The following is a 20,725-nucleotide window of genomic DNA, read 5'->3' as shown; positions in this document are numbered from 1 at the left end:
GCCTTACATGAGATAGAAGTTATTAATTAATCGTTTAAGCAGATAACAGGATGAGATAGGTCATCTCTGTTAGGGCGCTTCTGTCATCTTCATGTGGTGTCAATTTCTGGTCCAAGACAGTTGTTTCAGCCCAGTGATGAGGGGAGGAAGAACAGGGAAATGCAGGTCCCTTATTTTAGGGATGTTACCTGGAAATTGCACAATTCCACTCATATCCTATTGGCCAAAATTCAGTTCTATTGCCACACCCACAAGCAAGGGAGCTTAGGAAATGGAGTATTTACTTTTGGTGACCAGTGTGTCCCTGAAATTTGGGATCTGTGTGGCTAAGGCAAGAAAGGAGAGAACGGATGCTGGAACTGGGCGCCGTAGTTGTGTGCTTTGCTGCAGCGCTTTGAGAGTCAGACAGCAGTGTGTAACGCCAGGCTCTACTGCACAATCCTGACAACGAGCTGGACTCGAGAGTTTGCCTTTTTTTTTTTAACACTTCAGGGATACATTCCTGTCAGAATTTAATTCCTAGATGTTTCTCCAGACGTGTGTATCATATGTTAATAGAAAATAAAATTATTCAACTCAGTGTATTTTTTTTTTTTTTGCCCTATCAGGAAAACGAGCGAAATTTAGAGACATTGCTGTGGTTAGTGAAGGAGTTTCCAAAGCCTGTTCTGATACTTCTTCCACTGACTTCACTTTCACTTAATTCTTTCTTTCCTCCCTCCCTCCCTTTGTCCCCTCTTTCCTTCTTTTCTTCCTCTCTTTCCTCCCCACCCTCCTTTGCCTGTCTGTCTCTCTCTTCTATCTTCAAAAGTTATGATGCCCTGGTGTTTTCTCTCCATATCACCACTGCCCCCATTGTGACAGGTAATATGTCAGTGGGGTGGGGCGGAGGGGGTAGGTAGGGTCTGGGTGAGTGGTGAGTCACAATGTCTCTTTCACTTTTTCATTTTTTTTTATAACTTTTATTATTAGTTTTTATTACACAAGTAATACATATTCATTGTAGAAAAATTAGAAAACACAGAAAAGCAAAAAGAAAAAATAATCACCCATAATCCCACTACCCATAAATAACTACTATTAACATTTTCGTGTATGTCCTTCTAGCTTTCTTATGCATATATATATACATACATAGATATATTTATATATATTTTTCTTTTTTTTTTACAAATATTGTGTCATTACTATACATACTGTTTTATAACATGTGTTTTTCACTTTAATATATAATGTGAACATTGTTATTTATTCCCTGAAAAAATTATACAGACACTACATGCTCATTGTGGAAAAATCAGAAATTACAGATATGCAAAAAGAAAATAATATAATTGCTCCAAATCTCACCTCCCAGAGATAAATGCTGTTAACATTTTAGCAGATACCTTTTCAGATTCTTTAATGCACACACATATATGCGTATTTTAAAAATGGGATGATACTGTAGATATTCTTCAATAACTTTTTTTCATTTAACAATATGGTTCATTTCAATAAATATATATATCTGGTGCTTGTTATTAATTGGTGCACAGTATTCCATTGAAAGGATATACTATATTTAACCAACCCTATACTGTGGGCTTATTTACATTTTTTTCCCATTCTTCCAAATAAGCATCCTTTTCTGCATTTTTTTGAATAATGAATAAATATATCTTAGCTCATTTTTTTCCCCTGATCTTTTTAAGGAGAATTTCTCTACAGTGGAATTACTTGGTGTAGGTGAAAAATATATTGCCAAAATATTTTCCAGAAAAGTGGACTCACTTTACATACTTGTTGGCTCTATAAGAGGTTGTTCATTTCCATACTTCCTTGTTGTCTCTGGGAACATTAATTCTTTATACGGTTCCCTTTCTGATACATGAAAAAGTATATCATAATAATTTACATTTTTGCTTACTAATATAATAATACTATGATAAATGCAGTAAATAATTTCATATTTATTATCAGTGCATTGTTTTGATTTATGGTACATTGCCAGTTTGTGTGCTTGGCTAATTTTCTACTGGAAAGTTTGATTCTTTTTGAGTCATAAAATGTCATTTATTCATGCATTCATTATTCACTCATTCAGTAAGTGTGTTTTCAGTATTTGCTTTGTGTTTAGCACTGTACTGAGGATGTAACTGTAAGCAAAAGTGATATAGTTGCTGCTTTATGGAACTTCCAATTCAGTGTAGATAAACAATTAAGCAAGTAATAATGAAAAAAGTACAATAAGAAAAAGGACAAATGAAATGGGAACACTTGGATGGGAAGGGGGCTGTAGATCGTGGAAACTTCCCAAAGGTAGTGGAGTTTAAGCTCTTGATCTATATTAGAGGTCTACGTTCTTTGTTGCATATGTTTCAAATTTTGCTTTCTCTTGATCTGGTTTGTTATTTTTTACTGTATAGGAGTTTGCATTTTTAACTGGTCACATCCATCCATCTTTCCCTTTAGGGTTTCTTTCTCTGCTGTCTTAAAAAGGTTTTACTTTCCTACACTAAAATTACATAAGCATTAACCAATATTGCTGGCTGGTCCTTTAACATAAATATTCATCAGTATTACTGGTTTATTTATGTGCTTTAACATTTAAATATTTACTTCACCTACAATTTATTTTGATGACAGTTATGAGGTATAGATCTAATACTTCCTCCAACAGAAGGCTATTTATCCCAATATAACAATTAATAATCCAACCTTTTCTCACAGATTTGAAATGTCATCTTTATAATATTCTCAATTCTTCTATGTTCCTGGGTTTATTTCTCAACTTCATATTTAATTTTAGTGGTTTATTCTGGACCAATAGCATCACTGCCTTTTCTCATCCTTTCTATAATCACCTGAAAGTTGAATATTTTGTATTTTGTGATGTTCTAGAACACAAAGAAATGGTAGACATTGCTAAGGTAAGCATGTAGTGGGTGGGACGTTAGTTTGGGTGATACCCTTCATCCCCTCAATTCTGAGACTTCCAGAGTCTGCAGTTCCATATGGGATCATTGTTAATCTGGCTCACTTGTTTGCTGTCTAAAATCAATTAGAAGCTCTTATGCTCTGTGTATTGGTTTTCCCCTTTTGCTCCAAAGCTTATTAGCTTTCAGTAGGTGGCAGTATTGCCAAACAGTAAGTATCCAAACTGTTACAGGAGCACCGAAAAACAAAATGATCTGGCAGGATTTTAGAATCTCCCCAAGAGCTTTCACGAGAGGAGGCATCAGAGCTGTGCTACGGCTAAAGTCTTCTTTGTACCCTTGAACAATGGTACAATCAGAAGTGTGCAGAAAATCCATTCCGAGATGTATGCAAAACATTAGTGGACAGATCTTTTAAAGTGGCACCTTGGCCTTGTGGGCATTTCTTCGCATACCTTATTCAAAAGTGCCTTTGGGCCCAGACGCTGACTGATTTAAAGCCTGGAAATGGGGCTTGAAACAACATGATTGTGGTGGGATTCAGGTTTTTTTTTTTCTCCTTTATACTTGGTGGTATTTTTTAGATTTCCCACCAAGAACATGTATTGTCTCTGTCAACTGAAAAAAAGAATAAAGAGCAACACAGAATATTAAAAATATGGTGGTAACATGGGTGATTGTGTGCCAGAAACACTTTCCATCCTTTTTTGTTCCAAGCATGTAAGTACATGCAACAAAATGAGTTCAGTAGGCTCTCCTTATCCCTAGAGATCAGCTCAGTGTTATTGCTAATCTGACCAATGACCAGCAGGAAGCTGAGACGGTGGAACTATATCTCATGGAAGTACACCTGAGAAAGTCCTTTGGTAGGTGAGAGGAGAGTGGGGTCAGCTCCTAACAAGATGCACTGGTCTATCTAATGGGAAATGGTGGGTTACCTATTGCAACTCTGAGCCAGTTTAGGTTTTTAGGACTTTGAGCACTAACTTTAATTTTAGGACCTGCTATAGTGAAAGAAGATCTATAAATCTTGGAGTGTGTCCACGGGAACTACAAAATTGATCAAAGGCTGGGAAACAGGCACTATGAATAAAAGAGAAGGTGGCTGAATTTCTTTACCTTAGGTATGGAAAGCCTAGCTAGGGAATTAGACAAATCCTCATCCCCATGAGTAGCTCCTCGAGCCCTCCCCAGACATGGAGGTGAGACCTGAATTTATTAACAGTCTTCAGTTGTACAAAGGACAATTGCACGGAAGGTGTTACCTTCACACTGAGACTAAGGCGAGAGTGAGCACAAATTAACCAGGCAGAAGTAATTTAGGTCAGGCATTTACAAGAATGTGCTGAACACCAAGGCCGGGCTTATATCCGTTAATAACTTGGATGGATTAGTAGGAACTACTTGAAGCCAAGGATTCCATATAGTGGGAGGGTGGGACAGGGCAGAGATGGAGCTCAGAGCACGCCAAAGTGGGCTACTTCGTAATTTCTAAAATAATGGACCTGAAGTGAATTAAACTTCAGGGGATGAAAATGAACCCCGCACATTTAGGAAAGGACATTAAGCTTTAATCAAACCTGATCTAAGAAAATCGGTTTGCAGAGCAGGTAAATCTAGGAGTGGTTACCTGCTTTGCAAAGGAGCAGTCACCCTAGGAGTCTTTAAAGCATATTCCTACAACTGTTTTGTAAGTATTTGATTTAGAAAACTGTGATTTTTCTCATATAACTTCCGGGGTCATGTCTTCATATAAAGCCAGTCACACCTGTAACCGTGCCTCGATTGCCAATTCATTGGAACACACCTCTGGGCTCCAAGAATAAGGCCAAGAGCCAGCTGGTGTGCTCTAAATAGAGAGCTGTGTAGCCTTCTGAGATCTCTTCTAACTCTGAATCTTTCATTTTCAATCAAAAAAAACAAGAAGACAAGTCCAACGATAATTTCCACAACTTCTGATATTAGGTTTAACTATATGAAATTGCCATTTTTTTAGGTCACAACAGTCAAATATCAGCAATTTGATATAATTCAACCTAATACAATAATTATTCCAGGAGTTCATCTGTACCTCTTTTCCTCTTCAGTAAAGCAAGAAACTTGAATATATTTAGCTTTTAGGTCAAAATACTGGTGGACATGTAAATGCCTGTCTGCATAAGCACTTCAAAATTATAGGGCTGGGATTCAAGATGTGTTTTGGATAAACCATGTACAACTCATCTTTTTATTGTGCTGGACACTGGTGCCTCTTGTCTGACTTCAGGGATTTTCAGGCGATGGAAAACAAGAAAAGAAGTCCAAAAGCCTGATCTTTCAACCCATGGGCAATTCTGTCTGGGAAATGGGCCAAAGGAAGAACAAGGGAAAATACCACCAGATCTGTATGTACCAGGTTACACATTTAGTGGAGGAAGAGAACAACAAAGCCGTGAGCAGAAAAACAAAGCGTGTGGCCTCCTCCTGTCTAAAATAGACTATTGCTTAATGTGTCCTGCTTTCAAGATTCTAAGCATAAGACAAGACACCAAGTACACATTGGAAAAGTCATATCTGCATAGTCATCTAAAATGAGACAAGCTTAGCTTAACTAAAAAGAGTTTTATTAACAATGTAAAATGTTAAGTATTTTTACGGTCTGAGCTAATTTCAGCATGCCCTATAAGATTTAACACTAGGCTGATGTGCAGACATCATGCTTCAGATTTCAATTAGAACAAAATGTGATAATATTCAATTTTACATTTGAGGATAATTGTATATGTTACTACACCATTTTCTAACGGGATTACTTCATTCTCCAAGAAGCTGAAAAAGACACCATTGGATCAAAAGGAAATTAGTTGCCCAAATGCATTGGATGAAGGTATTAGGGTTATTGTGTATTTACAAAATTTAAATACTTTTCATATATGGTGTTTGTTGCATTATAAATTAAGGTATTTTTATGTTGAAGCTCTTAGATTCTGACAGAATGGAAGACTAAACGTAATTAAGTGCAGAGAAAGCAATAGGTGAGGTGGTGTATGTTCGATTATAATACTATTTCTAATATTCACTGGATTTTTGAACAGTTTTGCAGTTTTCAATAGATTTCTATGTTGAAAGACTCTCATATATGACAAATTGTTAACATGAGATCAGCAAGAGCTATAGATATACTATTATACATGAAATAGTTTTTCTCTGTATAATACACTTAAAAAAACCTTTAAATAATTTAAAAATCATAATTCCTGCATCTGTCATGGTGTGGTTTGGAGCAGACATATGCAATGTCAGCTTTAAAAATCCTTTTAAAAACAGCCTGCTTTTTGAATCTGTTTTTTTTTTTTAATCCCTTGACAGCAGCTGCTTTCAAATGTAAAATCATTTAAAAGGGCAGGGGGAGGCAGATAAAAGTAATAAGGAAGCATAGAAAACATAGTCAGAAACCAATAACTGTGGTTCAGCTGTCCGGAGGTCCTCGGGTCCTTGAGATTTTCAGGTCTTCCCAGTGGTGGGTTTCCAGGAGGCATCGCCTAGCTTGAGACAAGACAACACAGCCCAAAGAACCTTCTCTTCCGTCTTCTAACCAGAGGGTAGGGAGTTAGGTTCAGAAGGCTGCTGTCATCTGTGGGGACACAACATACGTAGGTTCAGACGAAACAACCTGTGTTTTATAAACTGGCCTTAAAAATCCACCAGCTTTGAATCAGAGTTTCTTGACCTCAGCAAATGTCAGCACTGTTGACATTTTGGACCAGAAAATTTGGACAATTCTTTATTGCTGGGGGCTGTTCTGAACCTAGCAGGGTGTTTAGCAGTGTCCCTGGCCTCTACTCACTAGTTGCCAGTAGCACTCCCCTACCAGTTGTGACCACCAAAAATGTCCCCAGATGTGGCCAAATGTTCCTGGGGTGGGGTGAGGGTGGAGCAAATAGCCCACAGTTGAGAATCATTGCTCAGAATTAAATTTGAACTGCTTAGAGGCAATCTTTCAGTTGGGAGATGTACAGCTTCTTAGAAAGAGTCCATGCTTTGGAGTAAAGTTGGCTTCTTCTCTAAACTCGACTCTATTTACCAGCTCTGTGACTTTGAACATATTACTTAAGCTCATTAAGTTTCATTTTTCCCAGATGTTAAAAAAAAACTTATCTTAGGTGAGGATTAAATGAAATAATATGTGAGAAACATTTAGCTTGGGTGGGGGACCTTGGTGCCTAACATGGAGGAAGCATTCGATAAATACAGTTATTATTAACTATTTCCCTTTACAAAGGACCATTGTCTTATCTCCATTCACCTACTTTATGCCTCAGGAAGAAGTTTCAACTATTCCTTGTTGAGTCTTTTCTATAGATATCTGCACACAAGGGCATTTAGAGAAGATTGTCAGCTGTTGAGGTCCTGTTTTGTTTTGAAATTTTTAGTACAATGACAAATAGAGAAACAGGTGGGGGGCATAAATTAGGAGTTTGGGCTTACATATATACTCTGCTAAATATAAAACAGATAAACAACAAGGACCTACTGTATAGCACAGGGAATTATACTCAGTATCTTGTAATAACCTATAATGGAAAATAATATGAAAAAGAATGTATATATATGTATGTGTATACACACACATATACAACACATAAACACACACACACATATATATAAATATATAAATTAATCGCTTTGCTGTACTCTTGAAACTAACACAGTATTGTAAACCAACTATACTTCAATCAAAAAAAAGATAAGTAATCTGGTTTGAGCAGCTGGGGTTTATGAAATAGTGTAGTTCAACAGAGAGGGTGGTAAATACAGGCTGTTGGAACAGAACTGGCCAGTGTGGGTCCAAGAGGCTGGAGAAGGACCCCAAGGAAATAACCTAGACATTGCCAACGGGTACAGCACTAGGATATGGTCAGAATGGAACCAGGGGCAACAAAACGGCTGGTTGGCTCTGGCAACTCTTACATACATAAGATTTGCCAGGACTAGTTGCACTGCCCTCCCAGAGCAGAGCTAAGATGTTCCCTCCTTTCCCCATCCTAATCTTGAAGATACAAAGCCTTGGGAAAGAGCTCAGAATCAGGAGTTAGATGAAGAGATGGGTATAGTGAAGAACGTGCCCGTCTTCAATAAAACTGCCTTCTAGAAGAGGTTGGTGTTCTTGATTATTGAGCCTTAGATGCTCAGGAAACTGTCAAGAACAAAAATGAGTCTTGGCTTTCTGGTTTTCTTACATAAATTGTCATCCAAGGTCCTGGGCTTTCCCTCCCTGTCCCCAAAGGCTCTCATGTGTCATACTTATTTGCAAATGAGTGTCACCCACCGAGTTGACAGTGTTCCTCGGAATGCTCACTGTGTTGTACACTTCGGTGCAACTGGAGTAGCAAGTCAGAGCCAGGGGAGAAAACAGGCGCCCCAGCTGGGCACATCAGATTAATCAAACACAGCCCACTCACCCAGTCTCTGCAGATTAAGATCCTCTCTTAAGGCTCATGCTCTGTTTACGTGGAGAAAAACAGGACCCTCTTTGTCCTTTTCATAGTGAAAAATAATTCACTACAATCTGGATGTCAACATTTGGAGACTAAAAATAGGACAGCTCTTTTTTTTAACAGTTAAACTTGCCCCAAATAGTTAAGACACTGAAAGCAATGTCAAATCCTATCCATAAGCCTGATTTCTCAGAAGAATCTCTCAGAGATGAATCATGATATATTTGGAGCAGAAAGAAATGATCACCATACTTTCTCATCATTTTGGGGACTTTTACTTCTTTAACCACCAAGTGATCAGTGAACTTAACCTAATTGGATGTGGCAAAGATATAGCAGACTCTGAAGGGTAAAGAATTTTTTATCTTTTGGTGTCTCTTTGAATACTGACTACACTTCCTGAAACTCAAGTTCAACTGGAATTCCATGCTCCTTGGGACAGATTCACCAAAACAATGAAGATACTAATAGGAAAGAAAGGTCTTGTTTCTATTTCTTTGAGACTTGGAGACCTATTTCCTGAATTCCCCGTATACTTCCCCTTTCTCCAAACATTTAAGAGATTTGGGGGTGACCTCACAGGTATTTATACATTATAAAATGCAATTCTGATACGTATTGTTCCCATTATTTGAGGAAATGTCTACGTTCACTTGCATGTTGTATTTACAAAAAAGTGTGCGTGTGTGCTAGGCTGGTGTATTTGCTCCCACTCTCTCTTTTTTATGTGTTAAAAGCACACAGGTATCATACAGGAATTATGAGATTTCTATCAAGACTGACCCTTGCATCTGTGCATTCATCACGGTGAATCAAAAAACCTTTTGTGCTATTGAAATTCTCCTCATTCAGCCTTCTTTTCATATATATATATATATATATAAAAACATTCACCTGTGAGCGCTATATGTACACATGAGCACACACATACACGTATAGCATTCACAAGTGAGTAAGAAGTGTTATAATTGATGAGAAATTGCTCAGATGTTAAGCAAAAGACAGGCTGCCTATTAAGGACGACTGCTGGGTTGGGGCATTTTGTTGAGCATTTGTGACACCTTTGCCTAGCCCAGAGCTTGTCTGATCATCACCTAGGGCTGAGTGACACAAAAGCTCAAAAAATTCTTGGCAGAAATTCAGAGCGGCTTTCTACACCCTAGGAAGCTGACACCTGCTGTAAATGCTGAAATTTCACCGAGCAGTAAGGATGCCTGGAATGGTTTGAAGTGCACTCAACTCCAGGGAAAGGTGTCCTTCCACATTGACTGAAATCCTGTTTCTGAAGTGAGGGGCTGTCAACAGAATGTGAGCAAAACGCAATGTTTCCCTACTCATCCTAAACTTTCTGGGCTAGCCCATCTGAACTTGTTGGGAAATATTTGATTTTTATTGCAAATGTTTGAGACTTTTATAGTATCTTTTCTCCAAAGTGCATACTCTCAGAGAACTGTAACCTAGGACAGTTTTAAATGTGAAAATAAAAAGTGAAGCAGGAAAGCACAGGAAAAAGTGAAAGAAAAGGAGGTTAGGAAATTCAGCCATCAGTAAGTTCAAACCCCAGTCATTCAACGTTTAATTCTCAGATACTACTAAAGCCAATGACGCTGGCGTTCCCCAGGGTACAATAATACCATTTCTCCATAGCTCAATTTTCTTTTGCTAATAAAAGTTTTCCTTACATAGATGCTATGTTAAGAAACAGAAGGACATGACAATTCAAATAATAAACTGAGTGTTTGGATTTAAAGCTATGTTCTCAAAGTCAAGAGAAGTGCTTATAATGGACCTGCAGTTGCAAATTTCTATTCCAGACAAAAAGAGATCTTCAGTTAATTCCCTGGGTTGCCAAACCTTAGCTGTGTCAGCTTCTTCTGAGGGGCTTATTAAAGCACATATTGCTGGCCCCAACTCCAGAGTTTCTGAATCAGTGGGTCTGAGGGGGGCCAGACAATGCGCACTTCTTACAAGTTCCCAGACCTGCTGATACTTCTGGTCTTGAGACCACAATTTGAAAACCACTGAATTAATCAAAGTCCTGCTAAGTGCAAGGCTCCATGTCAGGTGCTGGAGGGGTAACACCAGATGGGTCCTAATAGAAACATGATCCTTGGCTCCCAGGATCTTTGAGTAACTAGGAGGCTTCTTTAGAAATGCAATTAGAGAGACATGAATACAATGCTATGAGAATTCCCGGAGCGGGGAAATTACTCCCATCTGGAGGAGAAGAAAGACCTTCATGGAAGATGCCTGGGGCCTCAGTGTTCATGCTGGGCTACAAGAGATGCTGAGAACTTGAACATTTGGTGAAGTAGGGGGGCAGGCATTCTGGCTGGAGGAAGCAGTGTGAACAAGACATGGAGGTCAAAGGCAGCTTGAATTTGGGTCCAAGTAAACAGTCCATCTGGCTGTAATGAAGGGCATATGAAGGCAGGGATAGTACAAAACAGAACTACTTAGCGTTCCCTAAATAGGGCCGTACCTTCCCTTGCCTTTATGCATGCCATTTCTTTTTCCAGAAAAGTCCTTTTTAAAAATTTTTCTTTCTTTTTTAAAAAATGGTTTCATTATTTTTAAATTTTATTTTTAGGGGGGTAATTAGGTTTATTTATTTATTTATTGCTAATGGAGGTACTGGGGATTGAACCCAGGACCTTGTACATGATAAACAGGCACTCTAACACTGAGCTGTACCCTCCTTCCCTGGAAAAGTCTTTTCTGACTGCTCCAGGCGTCTGCCTCCCTCCACGCTTTCATTCATCTGTAGACAATGGCTACAGCCCTTGGTACACTGTCTGCCTCCAACCCTGTCTGTCCACCATTCTATAAGCAGCCCTTTACGAAAATCTTAATAAATTTCCCTGTGCTGCCCAGCTCTTTATTTCCCACTCACTCCTCAACCCTCCTTAATGAGGCTTCCACGCCCCAGATTCCAAGGAAGCTGCTTTTGCCAACATCACCAGTGACCCCGATTGCTGAATCCTATGAACACCCTCAGTTCCTGTCCAGCTTAACTACCCCACACTCAGCCATCCTTCCTTTCAACTTTCTTATTTCATTATGCTGACTCTTTTCCTCAGTCCCCTTTGTAAACTCCTCTTCCTTCCCCTCCAACTTTACATTTTGGTATTTCAGGGCTATTCTCCGTGCACACTCGCTTTGGGTGGTTTCAATCATTTTTAGGGCTTCAATTACCACTGTGCTTATGATCTTTAAATCTGTATTTCCAGCGCTTCCAGCTTGCATGTGTCCCTCAGCATAAGCCTAGTACCTTCACTACAACCACTGAGCATTGCTCTCGGGGTCCCCCCACATCCAGAACTTCAGCATTCCGCTTCCTACCTCTGCTGCTACTACTCTGTTCTCTCTGAGTATTGACACCATCATTCACTCTGTTTTCCAAGTCTGAACCCAGGTTTCTTCTTGATTCTGCCTTCTCCCTTACATACTTCATCCAACCGGTCATATCTTCTTCCCCAAGCCCCTGGCTTTACTTCCAATTGTAAGCATTTCTCACCTGGCTGACTGCACTTGCCTACTAACTGAATCCCTCCAATGGCCTCAGGGTAAAATCCAAACTTCTTGCCATGAGCTACAGGGACCTTAATGATACAGCCACCTTACCTTTCTAGTCTCTCTCTTAAGCCTCTTTTCTAACCATTTTTCTGATGAAATAAGTGCTTGTAGTTCATCAGAATGCCCCACTCCTTCACCTTCCCACACCTTCACATTCAGAATCTTCTGTCTAGACTGCCTTTTTCCAAACTTTTTCTCTGGCTAATTTTGATGCACCTAAAAAATAATCTCAGCTCAGACACTTTTCAAAAAGCAATTCTCAATTACTCCCATGCCCTCCCACCACATTTACAACTAAAATCTGGCTAGGTGAGAATCCAGTATGCCCTTGTGGTAATTGGTGTCTATGGCATTATGGCATTGTTGTATTTTAAGCACTATTTTTTTTTTTTTTGGTCTTTCCAATAGAGTGTGTGTGTGTGTGTGTGTGTGTGTGTGTGTGTGTGTGTGTGTGAGGTGTTTCCAGAATTCACATGCCATATCCTGAAGGCGCCATCACAATCTCTGCAAGGCGAGGCAAGTTTGTTTCACTTAAAAAAAGCTTTCCAGGTGATTCTCACTCCATTCTTCCTGTTGCGATGGAGAATCTCTAGGAGGAGAGACATCCCCAGCACCTGAGACAGAACATGGCCCATCATAGGTGACCATCACATGTTGGATAATGGCAGGGGCAATAGATGCTGAGGGGAGAATTCTGTTCTTTCTTCGAAAGACAATATGCAGGCACTTAATATTTGTGAGGAGAGGCTCAACATAATCAGAGTAATGTATTAGGAAAGAGATGTGTTATCAGTGATGAGTGTGTTAGATGGGAGGAGAGAGAGGGATTACATATGTCATGCTGAATCCTGGGAAGGTTGTAGAGATTGCAAAGGATACAGGGCAACCCATAAAACCACCCTGAGTGACAGCTGGACACCAGCTTGAAGCACAGCAAGTCTTTCTATGAGGCCCTGGGGAAGGACCTAAAAGGTCATCTCCAGGCTAGCAGGTGGCATAACTGCCCAGTGTTCTTCACTCTGACATCAGAGAGCTCTTCCGCCTGCCATGGCTAGGTTGTTTCCAGTTAGATGTCCTGACTGGAGTGGATCAGGGGTGTGGGGAGTGGGGAACTGTTCCTAGACCCAGTTTAGCCTGGGGCAGGGCTGTCCCCATGCTAGAACAGCCCCAGTTCCTGACTGATCCACTTCAGATGGACTTTAACTTATTGTATCAACAACCGAGTTCCAGGCAAGAGTAAATGTACTGACACACCACACAGTGTTCATTAAGTCAGAATTTTGGAAAAGGTGAAACTGTCTTTCAGGCTTAATTTATTCCTGCAATGTTTTGTTTGATTACAGCCTGGATTTAGAAGATGCTCGTCCTTCACTTCCTAGTCTCCTGTTAGCCTTTGTCAGTAACCTTGCGGGCTCTCCACAGGTGGTTCCATTTGTAATCCATTTGACACAGCAAGACTATCATAATTAATGAAGCTCCCTACAGCACTGCCAGTGACCCAGAATGTAGGACAGGAGAGGCGCTGATGCAGAGGGAAGGACAGCGGGCCGAGAGCCAGGAGACCTGGGCGCTGTCGGGAGGCTGCTGTGGAGCCGCCGCAGAATGAGAGAGGCTAACCTCTCTTTTGTGCACCTCTTTGTCTTAAACTGGAAGCAAGGGAAGGAAAAGGCCCTATCTCAAATGCAGGCAGAGTCACTAACCATTACAATTTGTGCTCTTGGCCACCTTCCTCTGTTTGCCACTGAAAATCAGTTTAAAGCAGATTGTTGCTGAGTCAAGTTTTGATTGTAGTGGGACAGGGAGAGGGGTGGAGATACAATTAAATCTTTAAATGCTACAATCAACATGGAACGGTTTCTGAGTTGAGGACTGGGATGCAACCTGGGGAACAGGGAGATCTGAGTATTTCCACTGCTGGCTCCCCGCCCCTGCTTGCCTGGCAAGATTTTCCTATGGTCAGGGTTTGAGTAGGAAAAAGAGGGACCAGGAAGGAGCAGTATCTTTTCCTTTTTTCTCTCTGCTTAAAGCACACATGTAAGTAGGATAAAAAGAGAAAGGAAAGAAGCAGCCAGAAGGAAAACAGATGGCTTTCTATAATGCTTTTCATCCAGTCGGAATTATGTTTTGACAATACGGTCCTGCAGAAAAAGCTGGAATACATCTTTCCTCATTACACCCCACACCATTTTCTGCATAGATAGACCTGTATAATAAATAAATTGCCTGAAAAGAATTCCAGGAAGGTTCTGGGTTAGCCCCTGTGCTCTATGTTGGCAGACACAGTCAGAGAGAGGAAACTGGCTGATTAGTTCATAAAATGGTGCTCTATGTATCTGCTAAAAAGTCCTCCCAGAGTGACTCCAAGAGACCAACTCTCCTTCCCTCAGGCCATCTCAGACCCCTCCAGTGGAGATTCACATCCCCCTTCTCCGCTGGTCAGCTCCCAGTGACATCCTGCTGTGAGCACCCATTTAACACTGGGGACAGGGATGTATCTTCACCTGCTAAGGATTCCTGTCTCTCCCTCAAAGGAATAAACCTGAATTTCCCATCAGATTTCACCTCAATTTATTGTTTTAAAATCACACTGCATTACTCCCTCCTGAGGAAGTCCTTCTATCTCCTAGCGTTTTCCTTTTCATGCCCCAAATGCATTTAAGGTTTGAGTCCTGGGCATCCCTTTTTTGGATTTTTCCCTATGACTTGTGTTTTTACCTAGAGTACCGATCATTCATTACTATTATTATATTTTTAAACTGTTTAAAATTCAAATGACTTTTTCTGTTTAAAAAGTAATACAAAGTTACACAAAATAGTTCTCTTATACTTTTTATGATTGCAGATATGTCCTAAGTAAAGAAAATACAGTTTCTGCTTTTCCACTAATGCCTGGTTCAGAAGCTAGTGGATGAACTCACTACATGAAGAGGGAATGTTTCAGATGGTTTCAACATATAGGCTCCATAGCACCCATGAAATCTGGCCTGGGGGGCCCCGGGTAGTCATCCTCCTGGGGTAAAAGCAGAGGCCCATGTGCTGCTGATCGGGGGAGACTTGTCACACACATTAAGGAGCTGAGGCTGGCTTCCGACATGAGCCCCATATCCAAAGTCTCAGGGATCAAGGTTCTGAAGAGTAGGTTCAAGGTCAACCTTTCACGGACCTGATACACAGCCTGCTTCAGAGTGAACGGCTGCCAGGCTTGTTCTGTTTGATGATGATTTGGAGTTTTCTGACATGTTAATTTCCCAAAGTTAAATGACTTGTCCCAGGGTACAAAGCCGGTCCACGGCAGGGCCGGCATTGGAACCCAAAGCTAGCCTTACCCATGCTGATTTCTAGCAGCCAGCTCGCATGCTGTGGTTCAGAGGGCTCTCGTCACTACAGCGTGCGGTAGTAAAACACTGGCTTCTTACAAACCCTACGAGGTTTCCCAAGCACTATACCCAGGGCTCAAGTCATCAAGCCTCGCTCACCGGGCCCTCCAGGGGGTGCTTGCCGTTAACCTGCAGCACCACTCCGCCTGCCGCATTTTCTGACGCCCGCCTCCATCCCTTGTGGCTCGGGTCACACTAGTACCCAGCCTCTTCTGTCTGCTGTTCTCACGTCCACCTCTCCACCTTCTGCCTCTCTGCTCCCTGAGCCAAGCGGCGCTCCAGCTCTGCTGCCAAGTCCTTTCCCTCCGCACTCAGGCAAGCAGCCCTCTGTCCTCCCTCCCGCCTAGGCTCTGCTCCATGGAAACAAGAGGAGTTTCTCCTCTCTAAAAATCCTTTCCCCACCCTCCATGGACCACTCTCTGAAGCTCATGCTTCACCTAAGGCTGCTCTGGCTGCGTTTGCTTAGTCAAAGTGATGATTACTGGTCCTTTGTACCTGTCTTCAGACTCTGGGGTTGCAAAGTTGGGTGCAGTTTTAACAAATATTTATCTATGCTGGGTGTTACTCTACGTTCCAGGCATTTCTCTAGGTACTGAAGATACAATAGTTAACAAAAGCATACAGAGGCCCTCACAGAACTTACATTCTCGTGAATCTCCCTGTTGCCTTTCTGTGTTAGGGTGTATACCTCATAGGGTGGTTCTGGAGACAGACTATCCCAGCCTTTCTACTTACAGTTTGTGTGACCTTGGCCAAGTTAGTTAACCTCTCTGTGCCTCAGTTTCCTGTAAATTGGGAACCATGACTAGCATTTCCCTCAAAGGGGTTATTAGAATTAAATATGTTAATTTGGTTAACACCTCTAAGGTATTTAGGATAGTGGCTGGGATATTGTGATTTATAATGAGAAATATATCCACCTAAATAGATGGGGATACAGATACAGATGTAGATATAGATATGGTCTTTGACCTCATTCCTGGTACAGAGCTACTAAAGCTCTCTAGGAACTTCCTAAGAGAGAAATCAAGGTGTCTTTTGTTATGTTAATGGTGTGACTTTTGGGAAACATCTGAGGGTGGGGGCTAGTTGGTAGGAAAACCAACCGTGTGGTTAGAGGGCTGGAACTTTGAATCCCACCCTCTGACCTCCAGGAGAGGCCCTGGAAGTTGAATCAATTGCCAGTGGCCAATGATTTAAGCAATCATGCCTATGTAAGGAAGCCTCCATAAAACCCCAAAAGGACAGGGTTTGGAGAGTTTCTGAGTTGGCAAGTACAGGGAAGCTGGGGAGAGTGGCAGGTACTCTCTCCCCACACCTTGCCTTATGCATCTCATCCATCTGGCTGCTCCTCCTGTGTAATAATAAATGGTGATCTGGCAAGTAAAATGTTTCTCCGAGTTCTGTGAGCTGTTCTAGCCAGTTAATTGAACCTAAGGAAGGGTTCATTGGACCCTCCAATCTATAGCCAGCCAGATGGTCAGAAGCACAGGGGACAACCTGGAATTGTGATTGGCGTCTGACGTGGCAGGGCGGGCCGCCTGTAGGACTGAACTCTTAACTTTTGGAATCTGATGTTATCTCGGTTAGTATCAGAATTCAGTTGACTTGGAGGACGCCCAGTTGGTGTCCCAGCATTGCTTGGTGTTGTGGAAACCAACCCCCTCACATTGGAACTGGATGCAGAATCACAGTGGCACACTGTAAGTTCTCAATATATGTTAATTATTACTATTACTTTTTTTAGATAACTGAACATCTCGATGACAGGGATTTTCCTTTGGAAGTGTTAAGTCTCTTCCACCTTAAAGGCAAGGGCCAAGTCTTCAATCCTTTTGTGTTTGCTACACCTGGTGTAGAGTTTTCACAGCATGGACAAGGAATTAATGCTCTCGATTGAAGGGGCCAGTGAAAGAAATGTCTGTTCTGGGATCATAGTGTTTCTCGGCTCCCCTCAGAATAGAACTGTGTTCACCTGATAAACTATTCTCAGTCTTTTGTCTTCTTGAGGACAGACAAATGTATGCGCAATGCCTACTATTATTTGTGTAAACAAACTTGCTTTAATTTCTTAAGAAACAAGACCCAAGGTTATCATGTTAAAAGCATCCTCTTCCTCAAGGATAAATGACAAGACTCACCTTGATTTTTCAGTGGTAAAGGCATAGTTTCCCTGAGTTTGCTTAAAAGGTTTTTCATTTCTCGCATGTCTCTGTAAAGTTGATAAAAAGAAAAAAATTAATCAGCTGTAAGTTTCTGAAGTGCAATCTCATACTGTTCTCTGTGTCACCTGAAGGCCAAGAGTTTTTGCCTAATTGTACCAGCTCTACCTTCCAGGAGGCATATATTGAATTCATTTTGCTTTTATAAGAAAAAAAAAAAATCTGAGACAGGTTGGCTCTGGAAGGAAGAAGCACTCCTCTGACAAACATTTGCACCGGCGTTCTGCTGTCCCAGCCCTGGTCTCTGCCTTCAGCTGGACCCGGCTGAGGTCAGAGGAGAGCCTCTGGTGCTGAGGACAGTCCTTCCGATTGCCAAGGTTGGGGAAGGACCCACAGCTAGAACAGCAGGCGGACTCTGAGCAAAAGTGAGGCCGGGGGACAGCATGTCCCAGGCCCGCTGGTCAGAGGGCTGTCCTGGTTCCATCAGTTCACTCTCCGTCGTCTCTCGTTACTGTGAATGGAATTCAGAGTAACGCAGGCGTTAAGCATTCCCAAGGGTCGACAGTTATTAAACTGACTTGGACTGTTTTTGAAAAGTCTTCCTAGTAATTTTATTCTATTTTTTTAAACCAAAATCATTTTAATTAATGAATTAATGGGGGTGGGGTCCTTGATTTTTTTAAATTTTTATTTAATGGAGATATTGGAACTTGAACCCAGGACCTCACGCATGCTAAGCATGAGCTCTACCAGTGACCTCCCTGCTTCCTGTAATTTTAATGTGCAGCCCAGAGTAAGACCCACAGATCTCTTGGGGCAGAGAGATGGGGAAAGCGAGGAAGCTGCCCTTCCCAGACCAAGTCTAATGTGGCTAACTTCTTCCAGTCACTCCCACCTCCTTTGACCAGAATCTGGACTTAAAGACTGAACTGAAATCCCGCCAACACCGAGGGCTTTTTTCTCCTATTATCATTATCAGCCGTAGCTTGCTTTCTGACCAGCTTACAAGGCTTGGATCACGCTTCTGTACAAGGTTTCTGGAAAGGAAAATGGCTTTCTGATGGATTATGCCCTGACTGTGGACTCTAGTAGATATTTCTTCCTGGAAATAGGACAGAGCATTTTCTACTTTATAAATTAAGATAAACCACTCCCTCATCATTTGTCTCTAGTTCTATCAAACTGTGCCAAACAGCTTTATTGTTTTGAATTGTTGGATTTCCAAGCTTATACAAAATCCAAGTTTTATTAATAGCTCATAATTATCACATGCTTCAATTTTTCTATAAACACAGAAATTTGGTAATTAGCTATAGAATTATATTACAACTTGAAAGTAGACCCACAATGGCTATAAATGCCACTGTGTGTTACTTTTCTAAAATTAAAAAAAAAAATCAAATCGTCATCATCTTGTCAGTGACTCAACCCCGCACATACACAAGAGCACTCAGTGAAACCGCCCAGTATTTATTCAGCTGCTGTGTGCCAGCTCTGGGGACATGAGTGGCAAAGGACAAGATATCAGCGTGAAGGCCAGTAAACAAGGGGCTCATCCCTCTGCCTCACAGAATGGAATTTTTAGCATCCTGATGCATTTATTATTATACTATTATTATTGCTCCCTTTTCCCAAATGAAATAGAATCAGTGTAGCATCTCTTTTTCCCAAGAAAGTCCCTCTAGGAGTGAGCTGCTGCTTGTTCAAACAAATGCATTAACGGGCTTTGGCCACTAAGGGGCCATCAGCTGCATCCTGGGAGAGTAAGAGAAGGGAGCTCTTGGAAAAGCTGTCTGCGAACTGGACAGAGCACTCAGCCCCTGACTGGCAGCTAAACAGGCCATTCCATACACCTAAAATCTGAGAATCTACTGGAGGCATCTTTGCATGACTTTAAATTCTCCCTTAAACAGATGGAAATTGTGGGACCCAGGCCAGTGGGTGAGCTGTGATGGGTGTGTAGATCCACTTCCTTCCTTCCCAGGGAAGCACGCTGTTTTCATTTCCCTGGAGAAGCAAGGCTGGTGGAGTGAGATAAGCAGAGGCCCGGAGTCCATGTCCACTGGGGGTTCTGCTTTCATTCCACGGCAGGATTTGGACCCCTCGTCTCAGTTCACTGAGAGCTCTGTTTTAGAATCTGAAAGAAAATCTGGACTTCATAGCCCCTGAGTTTAACTGGAGGAGGACTGGCAGTCTATGTGGGGTAACTGCCCACTTACCTTTCAGTGTTCTCGATGTCTGTGGAAACCTGCCAGGAATGTTGCTGAATCTCCATAGGGGATGATGAGGAGTCCTCTAGAGCCGGTGTGTCAGTGCACTCCTCAATTTTGCAATCCAGACTCTTGGTTCCCCCACCAGGCTCCTTTCCTAAGGGGGTTGGTGTTGGAAGAGAGAAGAGATTGAGAAATCATAAATGCAAGTACTACACCCAAGACATCATTGCAAAGGTTGGCTATGCTTTGAGTCAAATGCTCCATTAACCCTGAAAACTTTCCGAATATTAAAAAAAAAGAAAAAGTCTCTGTGTGTGTGGGGGTAGGGGGTATGTGTTCACAACATTCTGGGAAAGATATTTTGAGGTCCACATGACCTGAAGATCAAGATAAGAGTAAGGGCCCTGCCTTTAATGGAGTATCAGTGCTTTGTAACCCATTCTTCTTGAGCTGGATCAGGTGAGCTTGAGTGAGGGGATTCAGCCTGTGAAATCGTGCTGGTTTCTGGTCCTCAGATGCAGGCAGGGGCAGGGAAAAGGGCTGGGAGCAGGTGACACCCAGCGGGAAGGATGGGAGCTCCAGCCGTTCTCCCTGATTCTGGCGCCAGTCCTCTGGGCCTGTGGGAAGCAGTGGAGGCGGTAGACCTGCCTTCCGCTTCTTGGGCTCTCCAGCCTCCTTCAGGGTGTCTTTTTATGAGGAAAGAGCCTGGCTTCAGGATCCAGCCTTACTCTGCGGAGGCCATCAAGTGCCATCAACTAAAGCACCATGGCCTGGGTAGCTTCAGACCAGCGTACTGACGACCCACTAAGACTGTGTTGACCATGACTGATTTCAAAGGAATAAATCAGTACTTTCTGGAAATGAATTATCCAATTGATTAAGTGAGAAATTTCAGAAATTCATTTGAAATTAAATTGGAGTTACAGCCCATGGCCCAAGTGTCCTGTTAATGTCTTTTATTCTGCCTTGAACGTGTGCGTATCTGCCTGGGGGTAGAGGTAC

General features: G+C 41.7%; 1 protein-coding gene across 2 annotated transcripts in view; it reads right to left on the bottom strand.

Annotated features, from left to right (window-relative positions):
• Positions 1–962: 962 nt before the first annotated feature.
• Positions 963–20,725, bottom strand: part of RGS7BP (regulator of G protein signaling 7 binding protein) — a 93,541-nt gene continuing 73,778 nt past the window's right edge. The window contains exons 4-6 of one of the 2 annotated variants that reach the window (XM_010949384.3): positions 19,730–19,877; positions 17,490–17,560; positions 963–6,531 (exon numbers count right to left, since the gene is read on the bottom strand). In XM_010949384.3, coding sequence (XP_010947686.1) covers positions 6,440–6,531; positions 17,490–17,560; positions 19,730–19,877 — 311 coding nt within the window. In that variant the 3' untranslated portion in view covers positions 963–6,439. Of the gene's footprint in view, positions 6,532–17,485; positions 17,561–19,729; positions 19,878–20,725 lie in introns of those variants that run through there. The other variant, XM_074358913.1, reaches the window with a different exon arrangement.

The sequence above is a fragment of the Camelus bactrianus genome, chromosome 3 (genome assembly GCF_048773025.1).
Source record: "Camelus bactrianus isolate YW-2024 breed Bactrian camel chromosome 3, ASM4877302v1, whole genome shotgun sequence".
Taxonomy (NCBI): domain Eukaryota; kingdom Metazoa; phylum Chordata; class Mammalia; order Artiodactyla; family Camelidae; genus Camelus; species Camelus bactrianus.
Note: the sequence above shows the minus strand (reverse complement) of the source record. Positions and strands in the feature narration are given on the sequence as shown.